The sequence below is a fragment of the Strix uralensis genome, chromosome 12, assembly GCF_047716275.1.
Source record: "Strix uralensis isolate ZFMK-TIS-50842 chromosome 12, bStrUra1, whole genome shotgun sequence".
Lineage (NCBI taxonomy): Eukaryota > Metazoa > Chordata > Aves > Strigiformes > Strigidae > Strix > Strix uralensis.
In genome coordinates this window covers 23,677,676-23,704,637 of record NC_133983.1, presented here as the reverse complement: position 1 = coordinate 23,704,637, position 26,962 = coordinate 23,677,676, and the positions used below count along the sequence as shown (strand labels likewise).

At 53.3% G+C, this 26,962-nt stretch overlaps 1 protein-coding gene across 8 annotated transcripts in view; it reads left to right on the top strand.

The window, feature by feature from the left end:
- The window catches only part of ANKRD11 (ankyrin repeat domain containing 11), a 155,944-nt gene that overhangs the window by 109,812 nt on the left and 19,170 nt on the right, over positions 1-26,962 (top strand). For 7 of the 8 annotated variants that reach the window (XM_074881192.1, XM_074881188.1, XM_074881190.1 and 4 more), the window contains 2 exons: positions 7,305-7,449; positions 15,468-15,606. In XM_074881192.1, the coding sequence (XP_074737293.1) occupies positions 7,363-7,449; positions 15,468-15,606 (226 nt within the window). In that variant the 5' untranslated portion in view covers positions 7,305-7,362. Of the gene's footprint in view, positions 1-5,539; positions 5,716-7,304; positions 7,450-15,467; positions 15,607-26,962 lie in introns of all 8 variants that reach the window. The other variant, XM_074881195.1, reaches the window with a different exon arrangement.

The window sequence follows — 26,962 nt, the reverse complement described above, 5'->3', positions numbered from 1 at the left end:
GCTGACCCCGCTCACGACCCGGTGAGCTGCGGGTAAAGGCTTTGCACTCCTCATACTTCTCAGCACATTAATTTCTTTCCTGTTTTCTGTGTGCGGGATATTTTGGGCTGCATTTCTTACTCTTAAATGCATGTGACATGCAATACACAGACATGTGCAGTCTGCTTAAAGTTTGCATTGCTGATCACTCTAGGCACACGGTATTGCTTTGTGTAAGCCTTGGGATGTACTTAATTAGGGCAATATTCTTCCTCCCATATGCTGTAGCAGTGGGAATATCCAAGTGGAGTTCATCACTGTTTTCGGGAGGCTGATGTGCAAGAAGTCCACTAGATGATTGTGTTTGCAGATGTGGTTACAGCTCTTCCCTGGTTGAAGCCTGGTGGGTTTCTGTGCGAAGCAGAAGGCACGAAGTCCCCCTCTCTGGGAGGTTTTGGTCTGAACCGGTGATCCGGAGCCATCCCAAAATCGCACCAGGAGGACAACGGTGTCATAATCGGCTCCTCCACTCTGACTAATGGTGCGGCAGGGCCGTACGCTGCTCCAGCCTTCCTGTAATGCGCCGGCCGCTCCAAAGGTTTCCTCATCGCAGCGGATCCCGCTCCCAGACCGCAGCTCGGAGAACTGACTGAAACAACAGTTTTGTAACCTTGGCCAGAAACAGATAATCAGCGGCATCCAGAAATGTAGCAATATCAAGAGGCAGCTGCATATAGATAATTGAGGGAAGGGTTTGTGGGAAAAACTGCTCCTGGAGAAACCACACAGGCAGAGTGGTTGCTCGTGGTTGCAGGGTACTGTCAGGGCTCGCTTTCATTTCATCTTCGTGTATCCCGAGAATGGTCCCGGCTGGAGTATTCTGAATCACAGGGTAGTTGGGCAGAAATTTCCAAATGTAATATTGTTAAATAGTAACACTTAGTATAATAGAAAAACAAGTAGTTGTCATAATTTGAGACTATTGCCCCGTCTTCTGGTGCTGGGGCAGGAAATGACACTTGCAGTCTACGTGTGTCAGGGTTGTGGTTTAAATTTAACCCGTTAGCGGGATGGTTTTGTGTAGCGAGTCATCACTGGAGAACCGTTGAGGAGTTGGACTTTTCATGGTGCCTGGCAAGGTCTTGAGCATCATCTTGACTGTGGTCCTCGAGGATGTGGGTGCACATCCGCGTGCACAAACCACTCGGCCGGGTGAGCTTCTCCGTTGTGTTATTTTCTGCAGGTTCTAACAAACACCAGGAAGGGGCATCCATTTCATAAATGATTGAAATACTCGCAGCTGCTTTAATTCATGTTACTGGCGTGTATCTGAGAAAGCAAGCAAGCCTTGCCCGAGCCCCATGCAAATACATCCAGATGTGAGTAGTTACAGGCGTATCGGGAGGTCAGGAAACACTGTGGGTTAAGTCGAAATAAATATTTGAGAAAGGCGGAAGAAAGGACGGTTGTTGTGGGGACTGGGTACTGATTTTGAGAACAGGAGAGGTGAAGCAGTGCAAAGAGATGAAGAAAGATGTTTCATCTATAAGAACTTCTGATAAGGAGCGACATCTCCCTTCAAAAGCCAGGTATAAAAAGACAGCAAGTTCCCCAGGGGAAAGAAGGATGATGTTGAGTTGAAGGTGAGGGCACGACGGAGCCGTGAAACTGGGGTAACCCCAGACGTGACATCAGGCAAGCGTGCTTTCCAGCCCGCTGCGCTCAGAGCAGGGAAACGCAGAGTGCTCTCAGTTTCCCTTGTTTTGGGCAACGGCTGTAAGAATTAGCACCTCGTGCCACACTACCTTATTAATGGCTAATCTTTGTGATTACCCATTGTCAAGCTGGGGACTGGAACTCACCTGTGTTTGCACTGCGGGCTCGCAGCCCTCCTGCTGCTCCCGGCTTATGTACCCATGGTGGAAAAAGATGGACTTTACTCTTCCGGAGCCGAGCTGGAGCACAAAGAACAATTGTTCCTTGTTCCCCAAAGTGCACATCCGACGGTGCTCACAAGCGATTTTAGGTACTAATGGTGAGTTGCGTTGGCCTAGCAGGTGAAGGAAAAGCTGGTGAAGAGCAGGTCTTTGATGTTGGGAGCTTGTTGGTAAAACAGCGCTAAACAGAATGCCCACGGGCAGTGCTGGGTTGAAGATGTTACGGTGGCTTTTTGGAACATGCAGCCTGTTAGTGACGTGCGCCGTGATTTTAGCGCGGCCTCGGCGGGTGACACCGTACGGCGCAGCTCAGAGACGGCCTGCACTGGGGTGACAAACATCTCGGTGAAGGTGTCAGCGGGGCCATGGAGAAGGGCACAGTTCAGCATATTGAAAGACCTCAACTTCTGTTTTTCTCCCCACACTTTCCAGTGCTGGGGGTGAGGGATCCAATTTTGGACGTGATCTATGCGAGTTGTTATTTTAAGGCAATTTTCAAAGATTTAAGGACACCTGTTTTTCTGGGACAGAGTCCTCAAAAGGAGCCTGAGGTTTTAAAATTTTCATGTTTCCATGGGGCTTGTTCATATTCCAACCTTTCCAGACCAAACAAATGTGTTGGATTTGTGCAAATAACGTCTGCGCCTCTAATTGCCATCCTTGCCTTGGAGTTTTTTGTAACGGGTAAGAGCCTCCAGCCAGCTTTCTTCTTATTGTCTGGCATTTAAAGAAGTCTGCACAATCTTTTTTACTCCAAGCTGGCAGGGTATGGGCAGGCTCCAATGCACAGATCTTGGGCATGAGCTAATTTGTTGTGGCTTCAGATAGAGATGGCAGAAGCCTGGCTGGTCTGCTCACAGCGGGGCGAGAGGCTGCATGAGGAGCTGCAGGAGGGCAGGCTTGGAGGGATGGGCGGGCAGCCTGTGGTGCGGGCAGAGCCGGGGAAAGCTGTCCTTCTGCCTTGGCTGTACAGCTGAAAGTGTGTGAAGACTTCAGCGATGTTTGCATCTTCTCTTCCTTGTCACAGATACGGACGTCGCTCGCTGTGCCTGTGACGGCAGGAGGGGTGTGGGGAGAAGAGGTTTAAATGTTGGGTTTGATAACGAGGAAGCTCCTCTCCTGTCAGGCAGGGTGGTGGTGTCGGCCAGGCTGGGGTTCCAAGTGGCCTCCAGCCCTGTGCCCATCCCCATTTGCCTGTTGCCTTCACTGGGAGCCCAGTCTTGGCTAACGGTGCAACTGGTCCCATGCTGCCTCCCAGCCAGGCCAGCGGGGCCGAGCATGGAGCCAGCAGTGCCCTCCTCCTCCTCCTTCAGCTTGGAGGGACAGATGACCCCCCTCCCCCCCCCTTCCCTTCCCATCCCTTTTGGGACCTTTGCCTTTTGAGATCCTCCACAGAAATGTTTGGTCTCAGTGTGTGGCTTTGGCTTGGCATGTCCTGGGCTCAATAAAAAACATTTTCAACTGGTTCCTCACCCCAGCAAGGGGAGAGGAGAGGATCGTGTGTGTGTGTTTGTGCTTGGCTGGGGCTGGCTCTGCAGAGCCGTTCCCCACTGGCCTCGCCAGGCACAGCTCCAGCCCCACGCCCGGTCGTGTTCCCAACAGTCCTGTTCTTTGGGAGGATGTTCGGAGGTGCCATGGGGGCCCCTGTCCCCCATCTCCCAGCCCCTGCCGCGGGGGTGGCAGCGGCCCAGAGGGCTCCCAGCCCAGGCAGGAGTGGGAATGGCCACAGGGTGACCGGGCTGGCTGTCGTGTCCACTTTTCCAGCTTTCTCCCTTCAGGCAAAGTAGTGCGTGCGATATTCTGGGAGCTGGGACTGCCATGGCCTTCCCTGCCAGCACCCGGGACCCCGTCCCGACCCGGCGGGAGCTGCCATGTCCAGGCTGGCCGAGTGCCGGGACAGATCCCCCCTCTCTATCGCTGCTTTCCCGGGGGAGAGGCGGGGGACCCGCGCCTTGCCGGCTGTGGAGGGGTGCTGCCGGTCGTGCCGAGGGGCTGGTGTTGCCGGGGGAAGGCGGCATGCGCAGCCCGGGCTGGCTGCCGGCCAGAGGTAAACAGCTCCTTTGTTTTCCCGGAGAAGTACGAGGGATTATATTCCGTTGAGCTCACTCGGTCTCCCACTTCTTATTGTGCGGCAGACATGTAATCATCTCGTTCAAGGAGCTTAGTTAATTGTTTACAAAATAGGAAGGGTGATGATTGTCTCCTGGTAGGGAGGTGAGGTTGAGAGGGGTGTCGTGGAAAGGGGGTGGCTTGTCCAGCTCCCAGATTAGGAGGGATTGAAGCCAAATTGTAATTCTGCAGCCCTAGATTTGCGACTTTGAAATGCTCGGCCGTCGCTCCCACGAGCTCTTCCAAACTGGGAATTTGTACCCTCCCTTCTGACTCTTATTAAACGTGCATAAAAATGAAACGAAGACTGTGAGCGTTGTTGGTAATTGTTGTGCAAATGTAATACTCCCTCCAAGCTGTTAAACAGGCCAGTGCTCTGTTTACATGGAGAGGCAGCCAGCTTTCCAAGTGTAATGAGTCAGCTAGATGAACAGAAGGGGTGCAGAATTAATCTGGCATCCGTCTGGCCTTTTCTCAGTTAAACAGGTTTTCGAAGCTCCACGTGAATAGGTACCTACCCCGGTTACAAACAGCCACAAAGACATGGGGAGTGGGCAGAATTTTTTCGAGAATAAATTGACAGTGTGCAGGCCATGAAACAGTTTTAGGGAGATGCTGGAAACGACACGGTTTTAATTTTTGGCTGTTCACGGTCAGGAGCAGAGCGTGTCCTGTTCCCAGCTGTGCTGGTCCCAGGACTGACATAAGTGAAGCTGCTTGTTCTAATATCCTTTGCAAAGTACAAATAAATTTCCATCATATGAATTTTTACTTCTTAGATTTGCAGTGAATGTTGAAGTGAATCTGTTCAGGTGGGAGACTGTCCTTCGTGCTGACCCAGCGTTCCTGCCGGCTCCTGCCTCCTCCCAGGCACATGCTGGGGCATTTACTCGTTTCTCCTTTATCTGCACCTCAACGAGCACCAGTAGGTGAAACCGAGGGGAAAAAATTCTTAAACTTTACAAATTGGTTGATGATGGCTGACAGAACGAGGTTCTTGAGGCTGTAAATGGCTGAAGCTGCTTCTAGAAGAAGCAGGTGCAGCGCCTGGGACCCCGTCAACGTGCAGCGTCGCGGGGACTCCGCGGGCCGTGGAGCGGTGCCTTCGGGAGAGCCGCGCTGCTGGGCAGCCTGACCTCCAGCCTGACATCCCCTTGGGCGGTGAGACCCTGGCTGCCTGCAGGGGAGCACTGAGGCCGGGGCCGCTCGCTCTTGGCTGCAGGATTTGTGAGCTCCAGCCTCTCTCTGCGGGCGCTGAGCATGCCTGAGGATGGCTCAGCTGCCTTTTTAAGGTGCTGTTTTGAGTCAGGCCTTGTGGTGCTTGAACTTTGGCATTGTGCTGGGCTGCAGGCCCTTCATGGGATGAAGAGCAGAAATTTGGAGACGCAGATTTCTGTGGCTGTTCCCTCGCTCTAACAGAGGATTTTTTTTTTCGGTTTTCTCTTTATGGACATGCTGGGTTGGTATGCTGAATTTTCTGCACTTTCCCCCCTGTTTTTGCTTCCCATCTGCAGTGATGAGGACGGCTGATCAGCCTGCTCATGGCTTTGCCAGTTCAGATCCTTTCCTGCTCTCGCATCCAAAAGGAGAGGGCTGGAGGTCCCAGAACTCAGCACGGCAGCTTGTCCCCGCGTCAAGCAGGGAGACATGAAGAGGCCTCAGTCCCCGAAGCCTTCGTTGCTGAACACGGGTAACCGTCTTCCCGTAGCCCAGGCAAAGGAGCCAGGGTGGAGGATTAGCCACCTTGGAAAGCACAGTCTCCTGCTGAAAATGCCGGTGCTGGGATGTCTTAGTGCCCAGTGCTTTGGTCTGGGAATTTGTGCTTCTGCAGGGCTGGGCTGGGGCCTCTGAATCACTTTTTCTAAAAAAAAAAAAAAAAAAAAGCCCACAAACCAACCCACCAACCCAAAGGGCCTTAAAGTCTCTGAAGTGTAAATGAAACATTTAAATTATGAAGGGATTTCCAGGGAACTTCTAAAATACGAGGCTGGTGAAAGCACCGCGCTAGTGTTCCACCAGCCTTCAACCCCCTGACCTGCTCCAGCTGCTGTCGGTGCAGGGACCCAGCACCCAGCGAGCTGGTTCTGGGCTCTCCTGGTGCTGCCTGGGACACGGGTCAAGGTCCGCGCTGCTCCGTCCCCTGGCCCCGAGCAGGCGGGAGGGCTTGGCTCCTCTCCTCTCCTCTGTTTTCTTTCTCTCTCCCCGCCCACAGAATTCCCATCTTGTGATGGAGCACTGCATGACTTTGTTCCTGGACAATTTCCTGCAATTGTAGCTCTGCAGAAACCCAGCCGCTATTATAAGAAGTTAATGGGTGCAATGTGTAGTGTTGTCAGGTGGCAATTAGCTGGGGAAAGAGTTTTCAAATGGTGCCTGTTTATGCCGTTTCAGCGTAAGTACGACGAGACCTTTGCTGTAGGGATTGATGTGGGTCACTTCTTGGAGTTCTGCTGTTGCATGGATGCTTTTTAGCCTCTGGTCTCGGGAGAGGAGATATTTTTGTTCACCTAAAAAGGCCTCGCCTGCCGTGGCTTCAGCCGGTATTTCTGATCTCTGTTGCAGCTCCTGCTTCGCTGTATTTCAGATGTCAGTTGTCTTTTCAGCCCTGTAACCAGGCAACACATGGCAGGAGCAGGGAGCGCTTTGTTATTCTCCAAATTGTCTTACCTAGGCCAAGGCGCGGCGGCAGCGCCGGTGCCGGCGTCAGGAGCCCGCAGCAAACCACTCCGGGAACGCCGTGAGCCCTTGGCGGTTTCTGGTCTCGTCTCAAAACGGCACCATGTTCATAAAGTGCATTTTATAAGTAGGTTTTGTAATTTCAGCAGGGAGTGTGTTGGTCCTGCGAGTGTCTGGGAATTCAGCGTGACAAACGGGGGGAGCAGGGCTGTCACTGCCCCAGACATGTACCCGGCGGGTCCATCCCCGTGTCCCTGCGCTCCGGATGGAGCTGTAGCTGCCAGAAGCTTCATGTAGGCTTGGAGTGATGCTGTGGATGAAGAACGGGAGGGAAATTGGGCACAATCCATTCTAGGTTATCCCTTGCATGTGTTTGCAGCTGCAGGTCCCAGCTTGCTCCTCGTTTGGAAGGTGGCAGAAGCCAGCAGCGGCTTTGCCCACTCTGATGGGCGGTGTGTGGCGTTTGGAGGGGCTCTGCCACCCTGGTGTTGCCATCAAAGAGTTTGGTGGGAGGTTATCCCCGCGGGAAGTGTCTTGCCTTTTTCCCTCCCGTGGAAAGATCTTTTTGAGATGTCTAACTTCTCTTTTCCTCTCTCTAAACAGACGGTTGATGATGAGGCGATGGCAGCATAAATGAAGATCAAGTAAGGAAGGCAGAACGATGCCCAAGGGTGGGTGTTCTAAAACACCACAGCCAGAAGATTTCTCTCTCAGCAACGACATGGTGGAGAAACAAACGGGGAAAAAGGTAATGTGTTTGGTTCACTTGCCTTCCTTTAGGGACGCTGCCCCTCGTGCCTGATGCCTTCAAGCCGTGGTAATATTTCATGGGGCAGGAGGTTGCCGTGGGCTGTTCCCACCAGAATCAAATCTGTGTATGGACACTGCCAGCCAATGGGGTCCACGTTATCTCTTGGTGGCTGCAATACTTCCCGGGAAGTGCTGCGGCCACGGAGACCCGACTCGGCCGAGCAGTGGGGGGATGCTTTGGAAGATTCTCTTCTGCAAGTACTGTGCATTTTTAAGGCTTTCTACACTAAGCCCTGGAAGGACCAAGTAATGCAGCGATCGCGCAAGCGCGTGCTGTGCGAGGGAGGAGTTTCTCCTCCTCCTCCGGCTGTAAATGCTGTGTCTGTGTCAGACTCAACTGGTCTTGCTTTGCCCAGAAGTCTGGGCTCTCAGTGTGGCCTGACCAGGACTTAGTGTGTGAGCTGCTCGGCTGAAATTACTGCTTCTGGGGTTTTATTTGAGGTGTTTAGGTTTTGACTGGGCTTGAGGTGAGGTTACTGAGATGAAATCTGAGTTTAAGGATAAGTGAGTTCATATTTCTTCATTCCCAGATTCTTGTTTTGCTCCAGACTTACACTCTGCTTCCTCTCGTTCAGCTTTTTTTCATCCTTCTCAGTATCAGTAGTTTCCAGTAAATAGTTGTGCAGAAAGGTGCTACAAATGTTACCTTTAAATAAAAATTAAAGCCTACATCTACTATATTCTACTAAGGACCCACTTCCCTTTCATCTCCTTGCTCCAGTTTCTCAGCATTCCCCCAGGAGTTCCCGCCGGGCCCCGGGAGCTGGAGCTGAGCTTTGCGAGTCTCTCGCTCTGTCACGTCCCCTGCAACCCCACCCGTGTTGATGGTAGTAACTCCTCTTACGATTGAGGTCATCTTATTGACAAAATGAGGAAAACGACAAATAATCCAGGCAGAAATTTGCTTATTGAGCACGCTGGTAGCACGTGCCCCGTTCCCCTTTCTGTGTCACTGTGCGTGCCCAGGCCCGGTTTGGGAGCCGTGCCCAGAGCAGGAGCATTGCCTCTGCACAGGCGCTTTGCTGGGACACGGGCTTCTAGGAGGGGGGCAAAAACCAGGAGCAAGGGTGTTGGAGGTGAAACAGCTGCCGTGTGGCATCGGGAAGATGCCAGCATTTACCCTGGCAAATGAGACTGAGCCCAGCAGCGCAGGATATGTAAATATGGGGTTTTGTCTGTGCTGTGTAAGAAGCTTAATGTTGGCGCAGGTGCTTCGGGAGGGAGAGGATCAGTTATAATACGAATCAGCTCCCATTTTATTTTATCCACTCGCGGCAGCTTAAAGGCTGCATGTTATTTACAGAGCAGGTTTGCTGAGCGACGCTAGGGACGCCGGGAACTGGAGTTATCTCCCGCTGGCTAAATAACTAGGACACAAATAATTTTATACTTCCCATTCAAAGGCGTCAGCGCAGACCTGCGGAGAGTGGTATTGAGTGAGGACGGGGATGAGCCTTTTCTGCTCACTTAATTCTGGTCTTATCAACAGAGGAGAAACTTGCAGGCTCTTGTCCTCCAGGGACTGATCTGAGATCCAGCCTAAGTGGTGCCGCAAATCGCCCCGTTTCTAGTTAACTCTGGAGTGTGAGCTGGAGCAGTGACTCAGGGTAAAAGCACTCGGCGTTAGACCTCCTCCTTCCAGGCGTTAGACCTCCTCCTTCCAGACGCTGTTGTACCTGCCTGTCAAGCAAGCTGCTGCTTTTAATTTATCTTGCCTTTGTCAACACTTTCAAAGGCCCGAGCCTGTGACTTGGCACAGGCTCGCTGGCGGAGGCTCGCTGGGGAAGGCAGAGAGCGGCTGCGGCAGAGCCAGAGCCGTGCTGCGTGGGGCGACCCGTGCCCACCGACGCTGCCGGCGATGCTGCCAGGGCGAACGTGGTGAAGCAATAACTGCGCTGCCACTTCAGCGTGTTCCTCTCAATGTGACCTTAATATCGACAGTTGTTTAAGCAGGCTTTACGTGCTGGGGCTCTGAAGCTCTAGCACTGGAGGCGAGTGTCGTGCTCAGCGGTCCTGGTGCTGCGGTGGGCTGAGCGCTGCAGGAAACGTGTGAGCTCTGTGCTTGGACCCGTTACAGCCGGGCGCGCTGGGGGGCTGCCCTTTCTGCCGAGGGCTTGTGCTTTGTGGAAGAGGCTGTGAGCTGCTGCCTTTTGGTTGTGGAGCTAATTATAAGAGGGAACTCCTCCTAGCTCTCCGCTCCCTGCCTTTCCATGGGAGAGACCTATTAACTAGTGAGATGTCGCTGTGCTGGCACAGCCACGAGAGCCCAGGGGTTTAAAGATCATGTCTCCGTTGCCCTCCGTGGCCGACGACGTGAGATCCTTCATCTGCTTTGCTGCTGTTGAGCGAGGAGCTGTTTCTCCCGGGGCGAGCAGAGGCAGCGGGGCGGCCGGTCAGGCCTTATAAGGCTGCACACAGCGGCCCCGGAGGCTCCTTCTGGTTGAGTTCAGTCTGAAGGGTTTTGTAAAAATATGCATGCCATATATGAATAATTCCCCTTTCTGGTGTAGATCCACAGATCCCCATACCAGAAGCAGATTACTCATGACTTAGGCTGAGCAGAGCGCCTCAGCAAGAATTATATCAGTTGTCGAAACCATTTCCTGATGTGCCTGGGACCGCTCGCTGCGTGGTTACGCCGTGCGCTCAGAGGCTGCAGCAGAGGATTCATCTCTTTATGGGGAAATGCTCCCACTCGCAGAGTCTAAACTGCATTTTTGCTGCAGTGGTTGAACTGAACACCAAGCAGAATGGTGCTTGACCCCCTGTTAAAAGGGGTTAAAAAAAACTTTCGCTTTTTTTTCCTCCCTCTTCTCCCAAATTCAGAAAAGGGAACATAGTCCTTATTTCTCGATTATTCTTGAGACCTGTAGGACTGTTAGGGCTTTCCTGCGCCGTATGAACGAGTGCCAGGCTGGGCGTCTGGTGCAGAGCTGCCCGCCGGAGTGTGAAACCTGCAGAAGCACTGGGTGACTTGGATCCTGAAGAGCTGACGATAAGCAGCCCACAGTCACTGCGGAGTAGTGTTTCTCACAAACCTCAGTGCCTGAGGCACGCAGGAATGGGGCTTCGGTCACGGTTCTCTCCATACTTCAAATGTTTTACTGCACCACTGATAATGACACAAATTTGGACTTTTTGAAACTTGTGTGTGTGTTGTACTCTGCTTTTGGAAAGGCTACAAGGGACCCAGATTTATGGAATACAGGGGCTTGGTTTCCACCAAGCGTGCTCTCTGGGTAAAACTGTGTCCATCCCTCTTTGTAATGCAGGGTGAGAATCCTGCCCCTTCTCTCCCCCCACCCCAGCAGAGACCTGTTCAGGAAATGCCTCGCTGCTGTCTGGGTTAGTGCGGGGAAACTCCTGCTCTCGAAGCATTTGCTTTTTGTGGTGTGGGATGTTTTGCCCACGGCAGGAGTTTGATGTGCCAGCTCGGCATGGGGCATCGCCCAGGGGCACGGGCGTTGGAGCCCTTGGTCCTTCTGGGTTTCTCCTCCCGGGCTACCGGTGCTGGTTTTGTTCATTGCTGCTTACTTTTTACTAGCATTGCAACCTGAAATACTTTCAACTCATTTTGGAGAACAAAGGGCTTTGGGGATTTCCATCGCTGGTAATGCAAGTCTTTGCAGAAGCGGCAGGGACGTGAGTCAGGTTTTGTCAGTGCTGAAGCACAGGCTCGGCCCTGGCACAGCTCTCGGTGGGCAGAGGCAGCGGCGCAGGGTTTGTGTGTGGGCACCGATGGCGCAGCCCTGCTGCGTGCAGCTCGTCCGGACAGAGGGGAGGAGGAGGCTGTGGTGCACGGCCCAGCCTGTAAAGCAAGCTAGAGACTTGCTCAGCTTCTCTGCTGGAAATACATGTTTCTTTGCATGGGTTTGAGGTGGCTCTACCTTGCAGAATTTTGCATCGAAAAGAACGACATGTTTGGTTTTGCTTCGAGAACCGACGTTTGGGCAGTGAGCTGGCCTGGCTGGAGTTCTGCCTGAGGGTGAAAAGTGCCTTTGATTTGTGTAAGTCACAAATGACCTGAGCAGACTGATACCAGGGTCTCTCTGGCTGATTAGAGACCTTTGTGGTGAAGAGAAGGCAGCACAGGCGCGGTTAAGCACGCCCAGTCCATACGCTGCCTGCGGGGTTCATAGTGACGTAGCGTCGGGCAGCTGCTGGGGCCAGTTCCTGCCCGGTTTGTGCTCCAAACCTCGATGGCTGATGGCAGCTTGTGGTGCATCTTTTAACCGTAGAAAGTGTAACTCAGAGTGGGTTTGGTTATTCATACAGTAAATCTTACTAAGAACATAATGTGACAGTAGGGGATTTTTCCTGAAGTCATGCTCTGCCATCTCCCCTTTGCCAAAGCAGCTTTTATTAACACCTACAAAGGGGAACGTGTTTCTGCTGCTGAGTTCTCAACAGGACCCCCGTTCCCCAAACTCCCTCTCACCCTCGGCAAGAGCTGTCCTGGCCTTCCAGAGCCCCGGGCCTGTCTGACACTGAGATGTTCATACAAGTTTCTCTGCAATGGCAATTAATTGGGATTTGTTCCTTTTGTGCAACCTGATTCAGATGAGCCTGAGCTTACTTTAAACATGAGAAGACCTAAAAATGAAAACAGCATTTACTCAAGGATGACATAGGGAAGTAAAGCTTAAAATAAGAAAATGAAAACACACATTACTTTCAGGAATGACTCTCCAAGCTGCCTTAATTTCTCTGCGGTGGTTTCACCGCTGACTGCTGCCGGCGTCCTCAGCAGGTCGCTGCTTTCCAGGGGGGGAGCAAAGTTTGGATCTTCCCTGCATCCAGTTCATATAAAAGGTTATCATTGTGCTACTGTACAGATGAATCTTCAAAGCAGTGCTGGGACTGCAGCCACTTCCTTCATTCTTGGTATTTAATTTTGCTGAATTTACTGGATTAGCAGCTCTGAGCGTTGGGGCGAATGCAAACGAAGCGTTGCCCGAGCGTGCCCGACGCTGGGATTCACACAGCCATTTTCATTTCCGTGCTGGGCTCACCGTCTTGTCTGGGAAAGGTTTTTTTACTAATTCCTTTACTCTGTCTCTCCTCCAACACGGAGCTTTTAACAACATTGCAATAACTTTCTAGAATAAGTTTTATTTTTACACGTCCTGCACTTTTTCTTACTCCTGAGCGTGCAGAGATCCCATGTGGCGTTAATACAGCAAACAACTGACCTGGCTTGTGGGCACCACAGGCCCCCTGCGCCTGCAGGTTCAGGCTTTCTCACCACAGCAGCCAAGTCCAGAGATTAAGGGAATTTTAGAGATGGTATGTTTTAAACAAGCTGTCATCAATCGTCCTTTGCTTTTAAGTGGGGTGCAGGAGCAGCGGCGCTGCCAGCTGATGCCCGGAGCTGAGTTGCTCATGAGGCAGAGTGGTTTTTGGGCAGCAGGGGACATGACATGATGGGTTTGCTCCTGCTGAAATCTATTTTAAGGTAACAAACAGTGGAAAAAATTGTAATTTTTGTGTTGAGCACAACTGACCTCTTGTTGGAGCTCTCAGTGTAAAACTGGCGTCTGGAAGAAATGCTGGGAGCGTAGGAAATCCCAGCACGGGGTGCTGGGGGCTCAGCCTGCTCGGAGGGTCTGGGCAAGGAAAAATTGTTGGGCCGATTGTTTTGAAGTGCAGTTGGAGTTTTTGAGGGGCAGGCTGGGGCCATGTCTCTGCAGTCGTGACACCCGGAGAAGATGGTGCTTTACCCCGCATCGACATGGCCTCTCAGACACTCGCCCTGGTGCAGGGTTCGTGGGGTTTGAGCGTAGCGTTGCTCTTTGAGCTTGTGTTAAACCGGGGAGGGGAAGGACAGACCAGCGTACGCTCACACCGAGGCAGTCCTGGGAGGTGACACCTCTGAGCTGGTCAGATCAGCATTTGGCAATAGAAATGGCATCATCTGTTACTGCAAACTATTTTTGTTCACGTCAGAAAAAATAAAAGCATTTAAATCCAGAGCATTTAAATGAAATGCTGGCGTGTTTCTGTTGGCTGTTGTGACTTTGTCCCGTCGCTCCGCTGACTCCTGTGCCGAGGAAGGGCTCTGGGCGGCTGCTCTCGAGCAGGGCTGCCCTTCCCCGGGCTCCGGACATGCCTTGCCTCCCTCCAACCACAAGAGCCACTGTCACATAGGTTTATTTAGCTTGCTTTACCAAAAAAGGGATTCCCCAACCCATTTTTTTTAGTCCTCACTGAAGCACGGGTGAGAGGGGCTAAGCTGGGCGTGCAGCCGCTGGGCTGTCACGCTGCCCGTCACGAAGGGGACCTGCAAACAGAACCTCTTGGTCCGAGTAAACGGTTTCTCTTTAATCCGCGGGTGCAGCCTGGTTGCCAGACAGAAACTCGGAAAGAGGAAGGAGCAGTGTACACAGTGACGACGCCGTCTTGTGACTGCTGGCACCGGAGCCACCTGCCAGGGTGCTGAGTCTGATGCAGACAGCGTGACTGGGCTTCTCTAAACAAGGGAATTTCTGTTAGATTTGCTTGTCTGAGTTTCCAGCGATGGTCTTGCATGATTTAATGTATTGAGATTCTTTTATTTAATCTAACTTTATATCTAAAGCTTAGGGTCTGGGTTTTGCTAGGTTATTGAAATCAGATCTATCGCAAAGCTGCTCACTCTGGCCTTGTTTTTAGAGCAGTGGCACAGTATTCAAACCAGAAGCTCTTGCTTAAAATAATACAGTGTCTGAAATACAAAAAACACAAGTGCATGACTTCAGTGTGTATATATTCTCAGCATACTGAACTCCTGAAGTTCGAGTTATGTACCAGCTCTCGCTGTTCATGTGAAAAATCTTGCCTGTCTCAATACTCGGTAACTTTGTCTTGCTCGGGATGTTTCTTCAAAATTTCTTCCTGCTGCTCGTACCGAGCAGTCCCCAGTGTCGCCTGCTTCACCTCACTGCACGTTAAAATCCAAACCCACCCGAATAAACGAGATGGTGTAAAGCAGGCACAGGTCTGCCTCACTGAGAAAGCAGTGAGTGCGCAGCCCGCATCCACATCACTTCTGTGCTTTTATGCAGTATTGGCAGGTTGGCTCTCAAGGTGGCTCCTCCTCTTAAAATCCCAGTCGAAGCCTGTGTGGGAGAGGGACAGCTTAAATCTTCAACCGCTGGCAGCGCCTCAGCTGGTGCTTGCACACAGTTGGGACTTAAAGTTCGATCAACCCCAAAACACAGATCTGGGGGAGAGCAAGCTCGGCTGGGGCTGCTGGAAGGGAGGCGATGGCGGGAGCGCAGGCAGAGCTGGGAGCAGATCGAGCGCCTTGCTCTGGGATGGAGAGCGCTGCCCGTGGGTACAGGCAGAGCTGTGCTGGCCGTTCTGGTGCGGATCGTTACTGCCTGGACAGTGCGAAGCCTCTAAGTGCACTTGGCTGTGGCGCTGCTCCTGTCAATGGTCAGTAAGTTTTAGCAGACTTAGTAGCTGCCAGAATATTCCCCAGAATAACATGGTCTCACGTAAGCTGAAATGCTGGACGCTTGTGCTAGAAACCCTGCAGGCCCCTCGGAGAAGCCCTCGGCTCTCCACATTGAACTTTTTGCTTTAATGCTGGTTTTTGTGTGTTCCCTCCATGCGCTCCCGTGCATCTGCTCGGGATCAGGAAACCCTTCCCAAATGATGAGGGCAGTTGTGTTCGGGAATCCTCAGGTTCCCCCACCCCAGCCTGCGTATCCCCAGCTGCACACAAGGTGTTTGGCTCTGGTTTTCACATGAATTGGTTGCAGGTTTGGCACCACGCAGCAGCCTTGGTCAGCCTTGCTCCTTTCTGGTGGCGTTTTAGCTTTTTAGCTTGGTGGGAGGCTGCTTTCTGCAAGGCACTGGAAACCCACAGTAAAAGGGAGAGGACAAGTGCTGCGTGAGGTGCAGGACTTTGGGGGGGTTAGGTGAACGCAGTCTGGGGAGGGCTCTTGTTAATCTGGTCTCTTCTCTTTCTAGGATAAAGATAAAGTTTCTCTAACCAAGACTCCGAAGTTGGACCGGAGCGATGGCGGCAAAGAGGTGAAAGAGCGAGCGACCAAACGGAAGTTGCCTTTCACTGTTGGAACAAATGGAGATCAAAAAGACTCGGATACAGGTACAGAAATGACATTTTCCACCCTCAAAATGTGAGTGTTGGGGCTGATGGGGAGCACCCAGTATCCACTATACAGGCAATCCATACTGAAGCGGTGGATCAAATTTCCTGTCTTTTTTAATTGAAGGAAGAGGCACGTGGACAAGAGGATAACTACTGTGGTATGCGCACACACATCTGGAGCTGAGTGGATTAAAGCCCTTATGTTCTTAGTAATATATTTAATGGGCCCAAGAGATGGCTCTGTGAGGAGGCACCCCTTCCTTTGGCTGGTGGTCCCTTCTCCTCCGTTTCTAACTAGTCCAGTTCATGAACTGCAGCTTGGACAAGACAAGAAGCAGTGCTGGCTAGTAAGAACTTGGAAGATAAAGAGAAAAAAGCTGAGTACTCTTTAAAAGAAGAAAAAACAAGCATTAAAAAAATGAGTTTGCATGCATCTGCCTAAAGTAAACCTGATATATATGTGTATGTCTATGTAAATACATACATAAATACCTCTCCAGCCATGTTTTGTTGTTCTGGGGCTTTAAACTTTTAACACTTCACTATCTTAAAGCTAAAAAATTCCTTCCAATTGGTGTGTGGAGTGGCGTTGTCAAACACGTGTAAAACTGTCTGGAAGTCATACTGATGGGCTGGAGGTGTGAGTTGGGTGGCGGGGCCGTCCGGGCCTGTTTGGGTGTTCAGGTTGGCTCCTTGGGGCTGGTGCGAGTGATCCTCGGGACCATAAGGACATTAAGGTGACCTGTTTGCCCCTGTTCTTGGCACTGCCAAGGTTGCTTCGGTGGTTGCAGCATGACTGAGCAACGTGTCCTTGGTACACGCCTGGTTTCTGGGAGGTGTTGGTGCTGCTGTGGGTGTTTGAGCCTGGCCGTGTCGTGGTCGGGCAGGTCACATCTTGTGGCAGAAGAGTGGGTGGTCCACATGGCTCCTGCCCACCAGGGGCCCACGGAGCTACAGAGACATTGAATGGGCTGTTTGTTTTGTAAAGCGATTGGGAAGGGCTGTGGCAAAGCTCTGACATGGAGAAAATAATGCTCTTTGGTTGTAAGGGGCTTAGCTATGGCTTTATGGCAGAGGTTTGTGTAGGTCTTTCCTGTACATTTCTAGGAAATCTGCATTTGGAAATAGTTCTGGTCAGGTAAGGATCAGTAACTGTGCAAAGAGATAAAATGGACTAAAAGTTGGGAATATGCTTAGAAATGGTAAAAGATATGTATTTGCTGTTACTCTCCGGTGGGTGTGTGAGGTGGTCTGACGCAGGACGTGGTGCCTACGTGAGCCCTCGGCCAGTCTCTGGTTCAGAAGTTGGCAGGACGGATTTTAAAAGGTCACGAGTGCCTCCTGGGTCACGCAGCCACCCACCGCGGCGGTGGGGGCTGTTTCTCCGGTGAGGACGCGGGGCTGGCCTGGCATTTCTGTGGGTTTCCGTGTGCCAAATGGTAATTTTTACAGTTGCTGAACTTCCTGTCTGGAGAGAAAGTTTCAAAACATGAATTCATTTTGTTAAACGACAGCTCGTAGCGACGGCCGTTTGCAGGGGTGAAGTGGGGTTTTTGTGTTCGTGGCGTGCAGACGGGCGAGCCCGTCGCAGATTCAGTAAATGTGGGGTTGCAGTTGGGGGAGAAAGGGTGGCCCTGGCCGTGGGGGAGCCGGGGGGTTACAGCCCGACATGGGTGATGGTCTCTCGCTCTCCAAACAGGCGCTGTGGGGAGCGCTTTGGCACGGTTTGTGGTGCTGTAGCGTCTCACTTGAATAAATTCAGGGGTGTCACCTTTGGAGCCAGAACCATGGCTTCTGCTTTTTGTCAGGGGTGTTTCTGCCACATTCAATACTTGGTTGAGAATTTAAACCCCAACTCACTTCAGGGCTGTCTGGCCCTTGTGACAGCCAAAACACCATGGTAGGGCTCCACCAGCTCGCTTCCCATGTCCCCCAGCAGCAGTCGTCTGCTTCTCAGAGGGCTCTGGCCTTGCTCTGGCTCTAGAGAGGTTAGAAATGTTTCTGCTGGCAGCAGCAAGAAGGAAACCAAATTAAAAAGAGAGCGGGCAGGGTTGGGAGAGCAGAGCGTGGCCGCAGGGTGCAGAGCAGCCGCAGCGCAGCCCGTGAGACACCCCTGCCCATTGGCTCCAGTGTTACCCCTCTGCTTTCAGCAGTGTGTGACTCTTATCGTCAGCCACGTCTTCCTCTTCCTCTTCAGAGCTCGTCCTTCCTGGGGAAGCGGGTGTGCAAGCGGTGGGGCTGAGCCAGGGGCCGGCAGCAGCCCAGCTCCCTGCCTGCACGCCGGACAGCCGGAGAGCCAGAGGTGGTCACCGCGCGCAAAGACACATTTCGAGACAAACTGGGCTCCACAGACGCTGGGAAGGTGTAGGCGAGTCTCTAGCAACCGATTTGGTGGAGACCAAAGAGAGGAAGTGACTCAGCTGCTGGGGAGGAGATAGCAGTGGGGAGCTGCAGATAAACGTGCAGAGAGCCAGACTGATGCTTAGCAGGAGCCAAGCAGAGATCTATTCTCTGAGATCTTTTACTCCAGGAATCAGATGCTTGAGATGGGAAAAGACCTACTGGCACCTTGCACCACCTCGTTGCAACCGTGGGGCGTTTCAGGCCCTTCTGTTCCTCGGCCTGGCTCGAGGCCGGCTTTCGTTTAGCAGGTAGAGGCGTGTTTGTAGCGCACAGAAGTTGCACGCTTCATTCCAGGGGCGGAGGGGTGTCCCTGAGCCTGTGCACATGTCATCGGTGGCACTCATGCAGCCAAACACATGTGGCAGCGTGCGCCAAAGCTGCGTGGCTAGCAGGCTGCCGGAGGACAGGCTTTTGTCTTGAACAAAGGGGCTGCAGCACACCCACCTCATGGCCCTCACTACCTCCCCACTGCCCGGGCAGGAACACCGCTTGCCCGCCTCCCCGCAGGAGGGGGGAGGCTGTTTTCTCTTGCTCTGTTCGTAAACTTTGATTTCAGCTCTTGCGAGGAGCGGGATTGCAACATCGGTGTTTGCCGTGCCAGTTGCGGAGCTGACCTTAGGTGATTTATGTAACGCAGTCGGGCTTCCTGGGCTGCTGAGCACGGGCTGTCGTGTGTGTCTGAGGGTGGTTTTGGTAGGGTATTCCACAGCCACGTGGAATTCAGCTGTAAGGATGTGGGAGCTGGGAGCTAGGAGAGCTCTCTTGGTGCCTGTAGTGGGATATTTTTTCCCCTCTTTAAATGTTTAAACAATAGCGTGAATCCTTGTCCTGATTTGTTGCAGTGACTCATTTTCCTTAGCACAGTGTATCTGTTGCCTTTTTTTCCCCGAATAGCTCTGGCTCAGCTTTGACGTATGTCCAAGGAAGCATCTGTGACAGCTTTGCCTTGCCGTCGAAGGGCCTGGAAGCCCACCCTGGCTGGTGTTTGGCAGAGGGTCTGGCCTGTCGGTGGGACAGCCAGGCCATTATTGCCTCTCTGCCTCCTCGGTGTGCCAGGGGCACCATCCCCTCACCGGCAGGTTACAAACATTAACCCACATCTCCTGCAGAGCCGGCACGGCTTTTCCCTTTACCCCCAGGTGCGTGTCTGGGGGCAGAGGTCTGCCCCGTCCTTCGCTCATGCTGACGTGGGGCAGCTCACCTGCCCTTCCTCTCGCGAGTTGGCTTAGGAGCGTGTGCTGTTTCAGAAAGCGAGCAAGTAAGCGATTTCATTCCTGAGCTGGTTTTATTTGCAGCAGTGTGCCTTCACTGCGCCCTGATCCTGAGCTCCCAGTGCCACATGGGGTTTGTTCCCGGGCTTGACGTGGGCTCCTCGAGGTGCTGCTGGCCAGCACTGCTTTAAAGTGTATGGTTTGGGTACAGTAAGTTCAGTGCTAAATCTTTTAAAATTGTCTCCTTCAGAATGGTTTCTGGAGCAACGGTTCTTGCTCTTGGGTTCCTCAGAGTTAACTGAATAAACTGCCTTTAGGAAAAAAAAAATGGCATAAAGCTGTGAGCCTCCAGACTGTGGACGTTACAGATCCAGCACCGTGGGAGCAGCATCTCTCTGCCTGAGACTTCTCCTTCCTTCTCCTTTCACTCGTGCGGCATCTCCCCACATCCACAGACGTTGCCCAGAGCCTCCGTGCTGCCTGGCAGCCGCCAAACCAGTAAAGCCAGCTTTTTTCCCAGCTATTTCAGTGAGGCTTCGTGCGGCTCATTTACGTGCTGCACGGCAAGGAGGTTAAAAAAAAGAAATATTAGAAAATTGTACTATGAAGAAGCACGCAGAGGAGCGTCCTGCAGTGCTGGCAGGGAGAAGGGGACAGTCCTGCTGGGAAGCCACCTGCGGGGAGGTGGCGGGAGAGGTGGGCACTGGCAGCCGCACTCCTCCCGGCGCTGGTGCCTGCGGTGCTGAGCCGCGGCTGAGTCATGGGCTGACTCAACGGCACCGGACTGCCGGCACGGAGCCGGGAGCTCCCCTCCTCCCGCACAGGCTGCGGGGCGGCAGCGCGGCGGCTTCGCAAGGCCGGGTTTTGTACGGCCCTGCGTCCCGCCTGCCGGGTCGGGTAACGCCGCTCGAAGGTCAGCTGTGAGTCGCGCAGCCCAGAGTGCAGAATTCCTTACAGCCACTCGTACTGCAGGCAGTTTCTTTAGCTGGATGTCAGGCTGTCACTTGAGTCCCTTGGCTCGAGGTGGAGCCGTGGTTTCCAGAGCTTTAGTCATCATCAGGGAGAGTTAGGGCTTAATACAAATCTCCAAGCACGGTGAGTTAATTTTGACCTCCAAGAGCTCTCCCCGGGAGCTGGAAAAGCCCGAGCAAGGCTGGGTCAAAACTGCAGGTCCGCAGCGGTGCTGGGTGCCCTGTTACCTCCCTGGGTGCAGAAGGTTTGTCTCCTCTGAGGAGTCACCTGGGAGAAGCGAGGAATATGCTGGAGTTTATTTTGCCTTTGCAGGGTTGCTGCTGGTTTCTCATGCCTCCGACTTCCACTGCTGCTCCTCGGGCTTGTGCGAAATCTGGAAGACTGGTTTTGTGTGTGTTTGGTGACAAAATCAATGCATGTAACAGAGAAGCTCATTTTTGTCCAGATCACGTCCAAACCCTGCCATTGCTAGATAATGCCCAGGCTTAAATAAATGTTCTCTTAAAAGCAGAGGCACTAGAGCCACCCTGTGCTCCTGCTCGCTGCCGTGGCTGTGGAGAGCTCGCGCAGCGTCGGTGAGAGCTGCCCAGCACTCGTCTCAGCAGCTTCAGTCCACAACCAAACGCCTCACTTGTGTAAAGTTTCCCAAACACCACAGAAATCCTAATTTTGAAATGTTTTGTGACAGAGACTTTCGAATCTCTGGCAGCTCTTGAGGCGAGTGCTTTGCAAATGTGAACTCTCCCTGCAGCCTCCTCGAGGGGAGGCGGGGAGGGGTTGAATCCATCTGAAAGTGCTGCAGAAGGGGATCTTTGGGGGGTTGGATGCCATTTAAACCCGGTGGGTGGAAACCTGAAAGCTGGAGCCCTCGGGTCCAGTGGTGATGGCGAGCTGCCTCCTCCTCCATTGGCCTGGCAGCGGCTTGCAGCCGAGCAGGAGCCCAGTTGTCCCCCCGCCACCCCGACAGCGCTGCCTGCGACCCCAGCATTGCCACTGGGGTGGGAGGGGCGATCAGCTGTGGTTTAGCAGCGTTCTGGTCATGGGATTTCTCAGCATCGCTTGATAATTGTTGTTGTTGCTATGGTTGTTTGAGTTGAACCAAATGTCACGGCAGGCGGCAGAGGTGGGGGACCTGCTGCGGTGCAGGGCACAGGGCAGGAGGAGGCTCTCCTGTTCTGGAGGTGGAGGAGAGCAGCTTCCCGTGCTGGCAGAAATAGCAACGGCATCGTCTGCATCCGCTGTGGTCTCCTGGCATGTGATGGCCATCGCGGCTTGGGGAGAGGTGGCTGCGGAGGGAAAATGGAAAATGTGGCCTGAGAGCCCGGCAGGCCCCACAGCTGGAATGTAGAAGTCCTTAAGCTGTTTCTCTCTCCTGCTTAAAAAAAAACCCAAAAAACAAAAAAAAAACCCAAAACCCAAAACAAAGCAGTATCATGCTTTTAAGTTCTTGAATAATAAAGTAGGTGTGCGCAGGGCCAGGGCAGCGTCCATCCATCCGGCTCCCTGACTTGGGACGGCTGACAGCTTCCTTGCCCCCACCCCGAGCTCCCTTCCCAACCAGGCAGCAGGTTTCTGAGGTTTTGTGTTGCAATCCCGATTTATTTAGACCCCATGATATATTTATTTAGCTGAGAGCCGTACCCCGGCGCAGCTACCGCTGCCGTGAGTGCTGTGCCCCTCTGCAGAGCACCTGAGCGCTCGCCCCGAGGCTCCATCTTGGCCCAGGAGGGTTTTACTTTTTGGGGAAGAGGGGAGAGACAAGACCTCCGCCAGCTCTGGGAGCTGATCTGTGCACACCGACCTTTCCCTGGCTCCGGAGGGCTGAGCCCCGGGGCTCGTAGCCAGCCGGCAAGGTGCTGCTGGTGGACCAGGGTTAGTGTGAGTAGGGTCAGCAAGAGCTGGCCTCCGAGCTTCAAACTTCTGCTGCTTCTCAGCCTCCTTCTAATCCGCCAAGTATGTTTTGTGACGCTAATTACTAGGTTAGAAAACACTTGATGAATCAGATGACCAAAACCATCGTCCTCTCCCGCAGCCGGCTGCTGGATTGCCTAATGCCTGCGAGTGTTTGGAGGGACATTGCATGGGAACGGGCTCGTTAGTCACAAGTTGCGAGGCTGGCGAGGGAATCCGTGAGAAGCAAATTGCTGGCTTATTAAAAAATGCATCTGCGTACGAAACTGCTATTTGTGCGCGTTCTCTGTCGCTGGCTTTGGTCTGATGTGTGCAGCTGGGGGACTCTAATGGGCTGTGCTGCATTGGGTCTTTCTTTGCTTGTATAATTTCAGTCCTTTTACTAAAATAGTCAAGAAACTGTTCTCACCTAGCAACCAGGGAGAGAGTGAATGTCAGAGCTTCTCCGTTTCTAGCTGGGCTCCATAATGCCGGTACAGTGTGGATAGACTGGCAAACACCAGCCTTCAGATCACCCTTAGAAACTCCCCGTGTGCATCAGCCATCTGGGAAGTGCTGTGCGGAAAAGCAGGTCGTTTTATGACGGGAGCTGCCATAAATCTCCCTCCTCCCCCCGCCTCACCTCCTTAACATGCAGAGTGAGAGGTTGCAGTGTGCTGTGTCTCTGTGAACCAAAAATCGTATCAATGATGGCTTTTTCCTTAATACAAGAGCTTTTATCAGCGCTGTCTGCAGAGTGTCCTGCGCCCAGCTCCCGGGAGGGGAGGGCTGGCCGGGCGGCTGTGTGGAGCCTTCCTCCCCCGGCTCTTTCTGTTTTATGGGAAATGAAAGGTCTGGACCTGAAAATTGGTCTCTGTCGGAATTATTTGCGTTTAACATGGAGATTGTTGTTTCTGATAAGAGCCTCTCCTCTCACAGCAGTTTGTTAGCCAGTGGCCACTCTGGTGAGAAGCTGCATTTACACATTTCTGCACAACTGTGCGGTCTGTCCTACAAGTCTAGGGAAAACGCCTGTATTTGGATCGCAGGCCATCACACAGCATGAAACCTCTCTAGCCAAATTATGCTTTTAGAAATACTGCAACCTCCGGGGTCAGGGCCCGCGGGGTCCTCTGTCGCCGGGGTGAGCAGTGAGGACACACAGTGATTTGCTGTGGTTATAAACAGGCTTGTTCCTCCCGCCGGCACCTCTCCTCCCCTCCTGAGCTCCAAAGCTGATGTCTCCGCTGTCCTTTCAGGATGAGTCTGTGGCTCTGGACCCTCTTCATCCTTCAGATGAGGAAACAGCTCACCGCTGTACGGGAGCGGCTCAGGGCGCCTACCTCGCCGTTCTGCCAAAGCAGACCCTGCTACAGTTTTTCCTCTCCTTTTTCCTCCTCCTTTTTGGCTTTCATTTGGCCGATTAGCCAGACGTATCTCCCCTCTCTGTCCCCATCCTGTAGGCTCTGCAGTGTGGCCATGAGCTCCTGGTGCCGAGCGTGCTTCCTCCCTGTGCTGGCCCTGGGGTGCAGCCCCCCCAGCCTGAGCTCTGTGTTCCTCTGCTTTACGGTGGTCTCCGTGCACTCACGCCAGCCATGCTCACCCTGCCTTGCGTTCGCTTGGCTTCTGTCCTGCTCCCCTGCTGCCCTCTCTTGTTTATCTGCCCGTGCCGTTGCGCCGCTTCTTCCCATTCCGCGCTGCCGCTGCTCTTAACCTGCTGCTGCCGTCCTCCCTGCGCCCCTGCCCGCCTCGAAGCCTCCCCTTCGGCACCGTCCTCTGCACTTGTCCTCAAATTCTGAGGTGCCCACGGAACCTTGGGACGTGGTTATATCACACTGTAAACCTTCTGACTTGTCGACTTCAGCATGCGCCAGTCCACGTCTGCAGATGCCCTGCGAGCCCGTGTAAGCATCCGCGCACTGGGGCTCTGGGCTGCCCGTGCTCAGGTTAAACCCGTTTTTCCCCTGGTTTGAGCTGACATGCTCCAAAACGTTTATGCCCTACAACTTCTGCAGTGAAAATGAGGCGCTCTTACGCATGCTAGGCTGTGGATGGGGAAAGCAGAGGCTTGTGCGGTCTCTCGGGGGTGCAATGCAGACTCTATGGCTGCCTGTGCCGTTCTAATTTATTCTTATTGATCTTTTGTTTGTGTGCTTGCTCGGCAAATAAACTGTTGAAAATCCCAACCCGTCGGCAAGCCAACAGTCGGTTTCTCCATGCAGCGCTGAGATGTTCAGCGCGAGCCGCTTATTTGGAAATGGTATTTTTCCTCAGGGTCCCACCTTACATGCGTGTGTTGTCATGTCGGAGCAGTTTAAACAGATGCTTTTTGCATTACAGGGTATGATGCGTTCGTGGGGAGCGAGGAGCTGGGCTTGGAGCTCCCGTCCCCAGACCCGCCGGCATCTCACAGAGATATCTCTGGCGGATTTTTCCATCGCTGCCCTTTTCTCTGTCCTTCCCTACCTCTCTCCTCTCTCCCGGTGGGCTAGGGCCGGCGGTTGGGCCGGCGTGGTGCTGCCCTGCCCTCAGAGCCGGCCCGACAGTGCTGAACGCCTCTGCAAAGCAGCCTCTGCACTGGGACCTCCAAGGGGCTTCCAGCAGCCCCGGATTTGTGCTCCCCGTTGCAGCAGCATGAGCATCGCATGACCTGGAGTCTAATTCGGGCACGAGAACCCCCCGTGGGCTAATGCTCCAACCCCTTTGTCCTGGGAACCTGCTCCTGCTCTGCCTTTCGCGAGCCCCTCGGGTTTAGTGTGATGAAAGGAAGGAGAAGCAGTTCCCGGCGGTGCTTGGCAGCCGCGGCGTTGCTCGGATCCTGCTTTCCCCTTTAAGCTTGGGCACGCGGTTCCTGCTGGCGTCAGCGTGAAGGAAGAGCTGAGCAGGATCCCCAAATTAAACCACGGCTGAAGCTTTGCTCTGTAGCTTTGCAGAAGGCTGAAGCGAACAGCAAACAAGCTGCTTTAAAAATAGTGGAATGGAGGTGTGGCTCATCCCCGGGCGGGCGCAGAGCGCGTCGCTGGGTCGCTGTGCTCTTCCTTCCCGCCGGGACCCGCGGGCCGGGTCCAGCCCCAAGGCAGGGAGATGACCGTGGCCAGGGGGTCCTTGCCTGCCCACCCCCTTGTACCTCTGGGCTTTGTGCTTCCATGCAGGGACCGGTGTGCGTACAGCCTTGTTTGAGAGTAAAACACCCTTTTTCTGAGTGTAAAATAATCTTTATTCCTGTTTGCTGAGGTATTTATGCACTGTGTTTCTTTTAATTTGCTCCGTGTTGCTGCAAGGCGTTACAGAAAAGCATTTCATTAGAGGAGAAGGAGCAGCCTGCCAGAGCCGGTGGCACTCGATGCCGTTGAGCGGAGATCTTCATGCAGGTGCCCCTTTTCAACCTGCTGAAAACTGGATTCCAAGTCTTCCAGATCAAAATAAAACGTATTTGCAGCTCTGAAGCCCAGAGCCTTCCCCGCTTTGCTCACGCGAGGCCGAGCAGGACCCTGCTGGGAGCTTCTGCTGAGGCCGAGGCCGGGAAGTGCTCGGAGCAGCTTTCTCCATCCTTCCCACTCACGGTTCAGACCCGCTTAGGGGCCTTGCTCCTGCTGTCCCTCCGTGTTGCCGGGAGCCCTCGGGTGCTGGGCACAGCTCAGCCCTGCCCTGCTCCTTATGCAACTGGTGCAGGAAGCGCAGCCAGCGACCTACTTCCCCCCGAACGCTTAAAGAAGTGGGATTAACCTCTGCGCTGCAGCAGCTGGCGGACAAGCAGCTAATTGCAGCGGGGGTAGTGCTGCGTTTGGCTGCTGCCTTCCAGCCAGGAGGCCTTGGGGGAATGGGTGAGCGAGGCCCCGGCACCGGAGGGAGAAATCCCTTTCCTGCAGGGCAGGAGGAGGCAGGGAGGAGCGAAACGCAGCGCTCACGCAGCCTGTGAGCAGGACTAGGTGGGATCTTCCCACTCCAGGGACCCGTGCGGCGCCGGGCGATGCCACCTGCCCGCAGGGAAGCACACGCGAGCCCGAGTCCTCGGCTGCCTCACCACAGCAAGCCAGAACGCGGCAGTCGCTTTCCAATTTATTTTTATCTTGTTGATCACATGCTTTTTAACATTAAATGTTCTGTGGAGGAGGAGATTTCTGTGACTGCAGAATTAATAGGAGTTTAGGGGGTTCGGTTGAACTTGGTAATCAATTTTGGCAAATCACAGGCTCATGCTGACAACCTGCAGCAGCCGAGTAATATTAATGAAAATGTTCCCATTCTAATTGTGGCTCCACACGCACGGAGCAGCCCTCTCCCACGTACAACCCTTGTGCATCACTTGGACTTCGAAGGCGCTGCCTGGTGGCACCGTCCAAGGCGCGACACCCTCAAGCATCTTTGTTCCTTGCTTTGCGGCCCAGCTGGATGCGGCCCGGAGCTGCCTGCTGAGCTGAGGCGTGTGGAGAAGCCAGGCCTGGCCAAAGGGGTTTAACAAGCCTGCTTTGAACAGCAGCTCCAGAGCCTAACGAGGAGCAGGAAGGTGCCACATGTGCAGATCAAGTAGCCCTGTGCTCGGAGCCAGTGTTCCTGGCGGGACGCGCTGCTCAGCGGTGTGGCTCCTGGAACTGCCCGGGCTAACGTGTTTTCTTACCATAAGCACGTTGAGTTTAATTTTCCTTTAAACCATTAAAAAACTATCCACTTTTCAGTGATCTGATTTCATCATCTGTTACGACTGCCTGGGTGACCAAAATGTGGCTTTGGAAAATTAGACCAAGATTTTTCTCTGATGCACAGACATGTTTCCAGAGCTTGTATTTGAAGAGGGGTGGCCTGTGCTGTCTGCTTGGAGAGGTTCCCTGGTACGGAGTTGTTATTTCTTCAATGTTCAGGACCCCAGGGGCAGGGGG